The sequence below is a fragment of the Neophocaena asiaeorientalis genome, unplaced genomic scaffold (assembly GCF_003031525.2).
Source record: "Neophocaena asiaeorientalis asiaeorientalis breed wild unplaced genomic scaffold, Neophocaena_asiaeorientalis_V1.1 scaffold87, whole genome shotgun sequence".
NCBI classification, from domain to species: domain Eukaryota; kingdom Metazoa; phylum Chordata; class Mammalia; order Artiodactyla; family Phocoenidae; genus Neophocaena; species Neophocaena asiaeorientalis.
Genome location: NW_020175432.1, coordinates 1202053 through 1212228, shown reverse-complemented (window position 1 = coordinate 1212228; position 10176 = coordinate 1202053). Strand labels below are relative to the sequence as shown.

General features: G+C 52.9%; 1 protein-coding gene across 1 annotated transcript in view; it reads right to left on the bottom strand.

Moving 5' to 3' along the window:
* Positions 1 to 8751: 8751 nt before the first annotated feature.
* Positions 8752 to 10176, bottom strand: part of KLF2 (KLF transcription factor 2) — a 2163-nt gene continuing 738 nt past the window's right edge. Inside the window, exons 3-4 of the mRNA XM_024767465.1 lie at positions 9963 to 10174; positions 8752 to 9417 (exon numbers count right to left, since the gene is read on the bottom strand). Coding sequence (XP_024623233.1) covers positions 9242 to 9417; positions 9963 to 10174 — 388 coding nt within the window. The 3' untranslated portion in view covers positions 8752 to 9241. The remainder of the gene's footprint in view (positions 9418 to 9962; positions 10175 to 10176) is intronic.

Sequence of the window (10176 nt, the reverse complement as noted above, 5' to 3'; positions counted from 1 at the left end):
TGAATCCTGGGTGCACGCAGGCCCCCAAGCAAAGCCAGATCTGCGCCCCACCTCCCCCCAGCCTCGGAGCTCCCCCCAGCCTCGGCCCCGGAACTAATTTCCTGCCTCCGGGATTTGCTGGTTCGATCTTGGAGCAGGTAATTCTGTACTATTATTACTTAATTTCCACGTATTTCCGGGTTTGCCAGCTTTCTCTCTGTTTGGGGTTTCTAATTTCATTCCATTGTTGTCGAAGAACATACTTGGTATTATCTCAAGCCGCTTCAATTTGTTGAGGTTGGTTGGTGGCCCATCCTGGGGAATGTTCATGTGTATTTTGCCGCCGATGGGTGGAGTGTTCTAGATGTGTCTGTTCAGTCTAGTTGGTTTCCAGACTCCCTCTGTTAAAAAAAAAAAAAAAAAAAAAGTGGTGGAGGGGAGGGAAAAATAGAAAGGCTTGTCAATGGAATGTTCTGTTCATGTAGTTCTAGGTTAAAATGGAGCAGGTCCTGGCAAGCAGGTGCCATTGGCAGGCACTCAGCCAGCGTGTCCACTCCCGTGGCTCAAGGTGGGCAAGGGACCAGGAGGCCTGGCTGGCCTGTCCCACTGCACGGCCTCTGCTGCTTCGGAGTGAGGGTGGATGACGTCAGCCCAGCTCAGGCCCTGGCCCAGTGGAGGGTCTCTTGATCTGGCCTCCAGGGGTCTGTGTTCCCTCCCGAGAAGGCTGTCCCGGGTTGTCCAGGCCTGGTGGGGCCGGGTGCTGGCTGCAAGCAGAGCAGCCTATAGGCTGAGCGGGCGGACGGGCGTGCCGGGTGTGAGTGGCACCTCGACCGCAGGCCTGTCCAGCTCCTGGGGAGCCTCTGCCTCTCTGCACAGCCCGTGCTGCTGCAAAACCCCGATTTCCGGGCGACCCCGAAGCTATGCTGCTGGCAGCGCTCCCCTCCCCTTTTCTGTTGCCCCCATTTCACAGAGGAGGAAACCGAGGCCCAGAGAGTGGCTGGTTGGAGCTAACAGTGGTGAGCTGGTGCAGAAGGGACATCCAAACACTGAGAGATTTGCAGATGCTCGGCCTGAGCCTGCAGCTCCTGGGTGAGCTGTTCAGAAAAGAAAAACATGTCTGACTTTCTGAGAGGCAGCGAATAAAGCTTTCAAAAGAAAACAAGGGATCCAGCAAGTCTACTTCGGGGTCGATCCCCGAAAGCAGGGTCTCAGAAACATGTCTGCATACCCATGTTCATGGCAGCTTTACCCACAACAGCCAAAAGGTGGAAGCAGCCCAAGTATCCATCAAGGGATGAATAAATAAACAAATGTGGGTTATCCACGCAATGGAATATTATTCAGCCTTAAAAAGGAAGGAAGTTCTGACATTTAACAGTGTATATAAACCTTGAGGACTTTATGCTGAGTGCAATAAACGAGTCACAAAAGGACAAATACTGTAGGTCTCCACTTACATGAGGTCCCTGAGGTAGTCAGATTCGTAGAGACAGAAGGTAGAGTGGTGGGTGCCAGGGCCTGGGGGAAGGGGCTGGGCAGTTAGTGTTTAACGGGGCCAGAGTTTCAGTTTGAGAAGATGAACAAGTTCTGGAGATGGATGGTGGTTGCCCAACAGTGTGAGTGTACTTGAGGCCACGGAACTGTATGTACGCTTGATACTGGGTAAAATGGTTAATTTTATGTTATGTGTATTTTACGGCAATGACAAAAGAAAGAAAACAAGAGATGGAAGGGAAGAGAATAGGGAAATGGAGGAGACACAGCCTAGAGAAAGTACTCAGGCCTGGAGCAGGGTCTTGGCGGGTTACCTGTCCCCATCCTCCCAGGGCTGTGTCCCCCCTAGAACAGTGAGGTTGTCTCCCTTGGTTGGTCCCAGCCAGGGCCTGGCCTCCACCCCCAGGGAACCCCAAGTCAGAACCAGCCTCCAGGTTCTGGGGTGAAAAATGCTTAAGGAACCCAGAGAAGGGTAGAGAAGGGTGTGGGACCTCAGAGGAGAAAGGAGTGCCTTCGCAGGCGTGGGTCATGGTGGAAGAACCGTGTTATAGGGCTTGAGAGAGCGCAAAGCTGATGGTCACCCCTGTGCCCTCCTGTGCTCTCCTGAAAGCCCCCATATGTGGGGTCTCCCTCCACTCCACTCCCTCCCAGGTGGGTCAATCCATGAGCCCCAACATTGGAGGCAGGATAGATGGGGGTCCCATGAAGCTGAATCAGCTGTGCTCTTCCAGGAGGCCCAGCCAAGGCCCTGGGATTTGTGGAGGAGAGGGGTGAGGCAGGTGTGGGGCACAGAGCCTTCTGAGACAGGACGGCCACAGGGTCTCAGCCGTGGGGAGTCTGGGTAAGGATTTGGGAGACAGAACTCCAGGGAGCTCTGGCTTTTCCTGCTGTGTGACCTCAGGCAGTTTCCTCCCCTCTTCTGAGCCTCCCCATGCACTGCTCACCTCCCTGGCACACTGAAGAGTTCATCTGCCCCCCCTGCACGCCCCGCCCACTGCCGAGTTCCACCTGCTTGGGTAACGTTTGCCAACGTGCAGTCAGGCCTGGAGGAGCGCATTCATCTGAAAGAAGTTGCTGAGTGTGGTCCAGCGGGAGGAGGACATTGAGTCCTCCATCCCAGGGAGGGGGTACGGTCAGCTGGATGGATGGTCAGGGCCTTGAAGGACAAGGAGCAGCTGGCCAGCATTTCTGGCTGAGTGAACAGCAAGTGCAAAGGCCCTGAGGCAGGTCTGGAGGGCATGTCTTTTTATTCCCAGAGCCACAAATGGCCATAAATGTAACCCTGCTCCACCCTTACGCTCCTCCAAAAAAAAAAGAATTAAAACTGGTGGAGGATGGGGTGCTGAGATTTGCCTCCTCTCTCAGCCTCCCTCATGAACCAGAGTGAACCTGGCCTTCTGCGAGTGCACAGCTAAGGGAAAACCCCTACCTTCAGAGCGGGAGTCCTAGCATCAGCGTATGACTCTGGGAAACACCTCTGGGCCTCAGTTTCCTCTTCTACAAGAGGAGAGATGACTCCTCTGAGGGGTTTTCCCAGGCATGGCTTGAGAAACAAAGGTGATGGGAATTGAGATTCCAGGGACAGCTTCTTTCACCCGCTGTGGGGTGAGGGCCAGCAGGGCCCCGGCCCCTTGTCTGGTGGCCTCCTGCCTTTCACCTGAGGATCTGGTTTCTGGCTTTGAGGCTGCAGAGATTCTCCCAGTGCAGCTTGGCTTGGCTGCTACTAGTAGCTATGGGAAGAATCCAGGGAACAGCATTTCAGGTCTAGGGAACAGCAGGTCCAAAGGCCCTGAGGCAGCACTGAAGGGGAGCATGTCTGCTGGACAGTAAGGAGAACAGTGTGACTGAGTGAACACATAGGCATGAAGGAGAGGTGGGCAGGAGGAGGTGGGGCTCCCCAGACCACAATGAAATCTTTGGATTTATTCTAGAATGATAGTGACCTGCTATAGGATACCATCTGATTTTGTTGGGAAGACAAAATTGTCCCCAATATGTGGTCCATGTAGAGGAGCCATTGCCCTGGGTGTTTTCAGGTGGAGAAACAGAGGGTCAGAGAGACCCAGGGACTGTCTACTGCAGAGACATCCAGATGGAGAAAAACTTTCATTTCAGGAAGACTCAGGTTCAAAGCTCAGCTCCATTACGTGGGCAGTGGCCTTGTCTCCCCAGGCCTCCATTTTCCTACCTGTAAAATGGGCACAAATGCCTGGAAAACACTCATCACAGGGTCTGACTCAGAAATCTCTCTCCCTACCTCATGCCTATGGAGACTCCCAAGCCTTTTTTAAAAAAAAAACATCATAAGATGTACATAACATAAAATTTACCATTTTTAAATATTCGATTCAGTGCTATTAATTTTATTCACACTGTTATGCAACCATGCTAACTATTTCCAAAACTTTTTCATCACCTCAAACAGAAACCCTGTCCGCATTAAACATTAACTCCCTGGTCCTTCCCCCAACCCCTGGCACCCACCCTTCTACTTTCTGTCTCTGTGGATTTAGCTGCTCTAGGACCTCACATATTATTCAGGATAATGTTTTTGAGGTTCATCTACCTGGTAGCTGTGTTCGTGCTTCATTCCCATTTATGGTTTAGTAATATCCTGTTCCATGGATGTGTCACCTTTTGTCTATCCATTCATCAGTTGATGGCCATGTGTGTTGTTTCCACCTTTTGGGGGCTGGGAATCCCGCTGCTGTGAACACTGATGTACAAGCATCTGTCTGAGTCCTTGCTTTTAATTCTTTGGGGTCTACACCTAGGAGTGGGAGCTTTTGGGGGGAACGTCTTCCTTCCGGCCTCCTTTCGTTTCTTATTACAACATCTCAGGGAACTCCATTCACCTAGCCAGGCTGCCCCCCGACACCTGTGTTTCCTGACCCCATTTCTCCCTGCCCAAGATTTTCCTGGAAAGTGAGTTTTCCGGGATATTCAGACGGAAGCCTCGAAGGAACTCACTGGGGCTTCCAGGAACCCCCAGACTGTGTGCGTGGAAGAAAACAAGGCGAGCTTGATGCAGTTTAGCATGTAGATGTTTCCAGGCGTGGGTAGGAGCTGTGATGTCAAGATTGGACCAACCTGAGTTGCAGCCCTCACTGCACCACCTACACCCACACCGGGCAAGGGGCTAGCCTTCCTCTCTCCGCACCAGCTTTCTGCATTTGGAAAATGGGGGTGGCTATTCCACTCCCCCAAACCCCCCAGCTTGGTGGGAAGGTTGAAAGAGAGAATTTGTATTAAGTGCCCGGGATGAAAGCACCTGCCCCAGCCTGAAGCTCAGCTCAAGTTCACGCTGGGTTAGTCATTCAACAAACTTTTGTTGACAGTGGCTGTGGTTGAAGAGGCAAGGCTGAGTCACTTCTGAGTCACTCCTGCTTCCCCAGGACTCAGATCAGTGCTGAGGAATTGGGAGCATTTGCTGAATGAATGAGTGGAGGAGAGAGAGGTTGAGAGAGAGAGAGAGAGAGAGAGTGAGAGAGAATGAGACAGAGGTGGAGAGAAGGGAAGGGAGAGAGATTGAGAGAAAGATTATCTATCATCTATCCATCCTATCTATCCATTTGTCCATCCACCTTTCTATCTATCTATCTATCTATCTATCCATCCATTTGTCAGTCCGTCCGTCTATCTAGAGACACAGACAGACGGTGGGTAGCAAGACTTGAAATTCACACACACCAACCTCACAGGGGAGACTCACCCTGCAGTCCACACCCCAGTGCTGGGCACTCATCTCCCGTCTGTCATTCCATCCCCGCAGCACCACCCTCACCTCCCAGACGAGGAAACAGGCCCGCAAGGCAGAGCTGAGGGCTTCCATGGGAAAGAACTGTTTTCCCTAAGCAGTGGTACTCACTGTGGGCGATTCTGCATCCTCCCCCTCCAGGGGACACTTGGAGACATTTTTGTTGTCACAACTGCAGGACTGCAGGGCTGGGGGTGCTACTGGCATCTCCTGGGTCGAGGCCAGAAATGCTGCTGAACACCCTACAATGTGCAGGACAGTCCCCCAGAGTAAAGAAGGATGCGGCCTCAGATGTCAGCAGTGTCGAGATTGAGAAACCCTGTATGAATTATTTGGAAAAAAAATGTATGTATCTTCGTAGCTCACACTGCACACCAGAAAAAATTCCCGATGGGTTAGATGGCATAAACCAGGCTGATCCCTCAGTGTTTGTGTTACCTCTTCTCTCCCTCCCACTCAGTTTCTGTATTTAAATACGTGCAGCATCCTAGCACCTCAGGTCAGATAGTTAACAGATGCAAAGTGTCTCACGTGTCCACAGAACTCCCTAACCCAGTGGTTCTCAAACTGGAGTGAACCTGCTTTCAGGGGACACTGGCAGTGTCTGGAGATATTTTTGGTTGTCAAAACTTGGGGGCGTAGGTGCTGCTGGTATCGAGTGGGTGGAGGCCAGGGATGCTGCTAACGTCCTACAGTGCACGGGGCAGCATCCACCACTGAGAATGATCCAGCCCCGATGTTGATGATCATGGGGTTGAGAAACCCCTGTGCTTGTCACACACCAGCTTAGCGTGGGTCCAGGCTATCAGAGACACCTGGTGCTGGTGCCTCTGAGAGCCATTCATCTCTGGCTTGCTGCCTTGAAACTCCCCAGGGTGTGGCTAAGCCTGGGCGCTAGCTCAGCTTTGCTGAAGGGGTAGGTGCTGAGTCAGGCATGTGCTGGGACTCACCTGACCCTCTGAAGGCTCTCCCTCCCCGCACTTCACACCACATCACTCTAGGATGCCTGGGGCTCCCTGACATACAGGAAACTCCTAGTGGAAAAACAGCTCCTGTATCTTTCCCCCATCACTGGAGTCACTCTTGGGAGAGCATTTTGGCAATGCCCAAAGTCCTCCAAAACTGTCGTCCTTTCCAACCCTGGGGGACAATCTGAAATGTGGCCCAGTGTGTACATACAGATGCCCAGCGCTTGTTTGCATAAGCAACTTCTGGCACGTCCAAATGTTATATTATGCAGCCATTTAAAATAATAAAAACATATTGTGGAGGAAAATATATGGAAAAATGGTTATAACTTTTCCTGGAAAAAAAAAAAGAGGATATAGTGAGAGTCACAGCCATGCGAAAACAATTCAACCACTGACCAGAAACCCCTTCCTCCAAAAAACTTTGACGAAAATTGGGTTGTAGAATGCAGGGCAAAAAAATTTTTTTCTGCTTTGATATTTTATATTTTCTCAAGTGGACACCAGGAAGGAATGTTCTGTGTCTTGTCACAGGGATGGGGACAGGGCCCAGCAGTGAGGTTTTATTCATACTTTTCTCTGGGTGGCATCTGTCATGGAAACTTGCTTCCTGGGATGGAGCCCCCTCCTTGCTAGTAAAAGGGATGAACGATGATGATCTTTTAGGAACTCGAGCAGGTGTTTCAGCCGCGGCACTAACGGCACTGAGACCGAATGGTTCTTTGTGGAGGGGGCTACCTTGTGCCTTCTACGATGTTTCTGCAGCCTCCCTGGCTCCCGCCCACTAGATGCTAGCAGCATCCCCCAGTTGTGAAAACCCCAAATATCTCAAGACTGGGTTGCAACTGGCTGAGAGCCACCCATCCAGAAGCTGTTTGACGGAAGTCAACATCTGGGTTTCAGAAAGGGGCAGAGAACACGATGAGGGAGTGTTTCTGCATTAATCAGTGCAAGCCAGCTCTTTGCCGGCCCCGTGTCTTGCTGAAACGTGTCTTGCTGAAACATAATGCTGTGTAGGAGCCTGACACTTTCTACTGTATCAGTTGGAGGCACTCAGGAAACAGAAACTCAGCAGCTTCAGTCCCCTTACAAGTGGCCTCTCATTGGATTCAGAGGCCTCTGGGAGGTGTTTTCGAGCAAGCCAGAAACATGGCTTTACCCGTAAGTCTAAAAACTCAACGAGAAAGACTGGAGGACCGTACCAAAAAATTATTTAAAATCTCTTGCGAGTCTTCTACTCCTACTGCCTCTGAAACCAGCTCTGAGCAAAGAGGGGCGTTTCCACGGATTGAGGGGGCCAGTGCTCTGCTCTGGGATCGTTTTTTGCAAAAGCTGCAGAGAGAGGGTACAGAGGCTCACACACACGCACACTCACACATCCCATCGTCAGCGGAAGTGGGCCCAGGCTCTTTACTCGAGAAAGATGCATCAGATTGTCATCTCCCATTTCTGCTTTTTGTGGATTACCAAACGCTCTCAGCTGTTTCCAGGGCTGCCGTCAGGGGTAGGGGGTGGGGAGGAAGGATGAAGAGAGGGAGGAAGGGAGGAAATCCCAGCCTCTGTCGCAATAGGGCAAGAGTGTTTTAAAACAGGCGCTGCTTACAAGCTATTTTCACTTTCTGGAAAGAACTTATGCAATTGTTAGTGGCCATGGTTACCCACCCAGGGCCCCCAGAAGGGGGAAGAGGAGGGGGAACCTGCCAGGGAGAGGCACCTCCTCGCCTGATTGAGGTATTCAGGGTGCTGTACAGGGGTCCTCCCTTGCTCACGAGGTACATTTCTGGAGTGGTCGCCTCCAGCCGGCAAGGCTGGGGCTCTGATGTGATTCCTTCACACAAGGGCAGCTGCAGGAGAGGGTCTTATAACCCTCCACCACCAGCAACAGGTGGGTTGTTGCAGAAATCCCTCTAGTGGGATTCAGGGACCCCAGGGAGGCAGCCAGACCAGGCTGGCACCCTGACACCACTGCTCCATAGCTACCTCTCTGGGCCTCTGCTCATCTGGAAAAGCGTACTCACCATCCATGACCCTCAAACGTGGATTTCATTTTTTTCTAACAGGATGGGGAACTCATCTTAAAAATAATAAAAAAAAATTCTGCTAAAAGGCAAGACTGGTGAAAGGCAAAACAGGTCAGAAACTCAGCATTTTGCCCCTTCTGAAGGAAAAAAAAAAAAAAAAGTCTGCACACTACAGAAGTTTGGCTAAAACCTCAGAAGCTTCCAAAAGGAGGTAAGGCTTTTTTCAGCCCAGGGGAGGCCACGTCAGTGGGACCAGCAGTTTCTCCAGCTCTGGGGAAAAAGAGGCAATTTATGGCTCAGGGAACAACCTTAAAATAACTCTCCCTCAGTCCTAAAAGGCAGTGTTTAAATTTATAGAAAAACCCACAGGTTCCTGGCAGCTGGGGGCTGCAGCTGGCAACCTCAGATGCTGGCCAGGGCAGGACCCACTTCACCCTGCCTCTGCCAGGCTGCCCTCCATCAAAGCTGCCCGCTCCCCCCAGCCCCTCCCACGTGTCCCAAGCCCCCAGCTTCCAAGCAGCCAGACCAGTGCTGTGATTTTTTTCAAAAGATGCAAAACTTTTTTTTTAATTAAAAAACAGCAAAATCTTATAAAAATGAACCAGGCAGTCAAAATGCCCACCTGTCTTCCTATTTACAGTAATACAATATCTGTCACAGTCATTATGTACAATATTATAAAAAACGTTGCACAGTACAAATTAAGGCTGTATTTTTCACGAGGCATCAAGCCTCGATCCTCTAGTGTAGACCCGGCAGGGGGGAAGACGACACTTAACTATTGCACCATTTTGAAAACAAAACTCGTCAAGGAGGATTGTGGTCTTCTCCCACCGGGCCTTCAGTCTCTGATGGGGGCCGGGCGTCGCCGTCGTCGTCGTGGGGGGAGCCCCCTCGGTGGCCACGCTGTGCCCGGCCCGGTCCTCTGGGCCCAATAAATACCAGTCACAGTTTGGAAGGGGGCCGTGCCCGGCGCGTGGGACCCGCCACGGCCGCGCGCGGGTGGGCGGGGGGCGTCCAGGCTACATGTGCCGCTTCATGTGCAGAGCCAGGTGGTCCGAGCGTGAGAAGGCACGGTCGCACAGGTGGCACTGGAAGGGCCGGTGGCCCGTGTGCTTGCGGTAGTGGCGCGTGAGTTCGTCGGATCGCGCAAACTTCCAGCCGCAACCGTCCCAGTTGCAGTGATAGGGCTTTTCGCCTGCAGGGAGGGGGCGAGAGCCGGCCTTAGTTTCCCTCCCGCCTGTGGCTCTGATACTCACAGACACTCACCCTGATTAGTGGCTACTCGGGAGCGCACAACCTACCCCTAACCAGCTCTCTGAAGGGCGCCCCGCTATGTTTTGAACCTCTAGGGATCCTAGGCACGTTATCTCCCATTCCCGGGTCTCCTGATCCTCACTCCCCAGGGGTCCTAAGCGCGCACAGTCCGCTCTGCAGTGTCTTTCAGCCACGCCCCCGGGGGGCTCCTAAGCTTGCACCTTCCCCCCCGACAGTCTGAGACATAGCATCCCCCTAGGTTTCGTAAGTGTGCATGCCTGCCCAAAGTACCGAGCGACATCCCCAGGAGGGTCCTAAGCGCGCGCCCCGTCCCCAGGGTCCGGAGCCACGCCCCCAGCCAAGCCCCAGGGGGCTAAGACCTTGCCCCCTCCCCAACCTCTGGGCCACGCCCTCTGGGGGGGCTCCTAAGCACGCCCTTCCTCCAGCTCCCCCCGCATTGGTCCCCAGCCCGTGCTCGCTGCCCACCTGTATGCGTGCGCAGGTGCGCCTTGAGGTGGGAGCTCTTGGTATAGGTCTTGCCGCAGCCCGCGTAACTGCAGGTGTGCGTGGCGGTGCGTTTGCGCGGCCAGGACCGCCGGCCGCGCTTGGGCTTGGCCTCCAGCAGCTCCAGCGGAGACGCGGGCGGCGTGAGGAGACCTCGGGCGGCTGGCGGCGCCAAGCCCAGAGCTGCGGCGGCGGC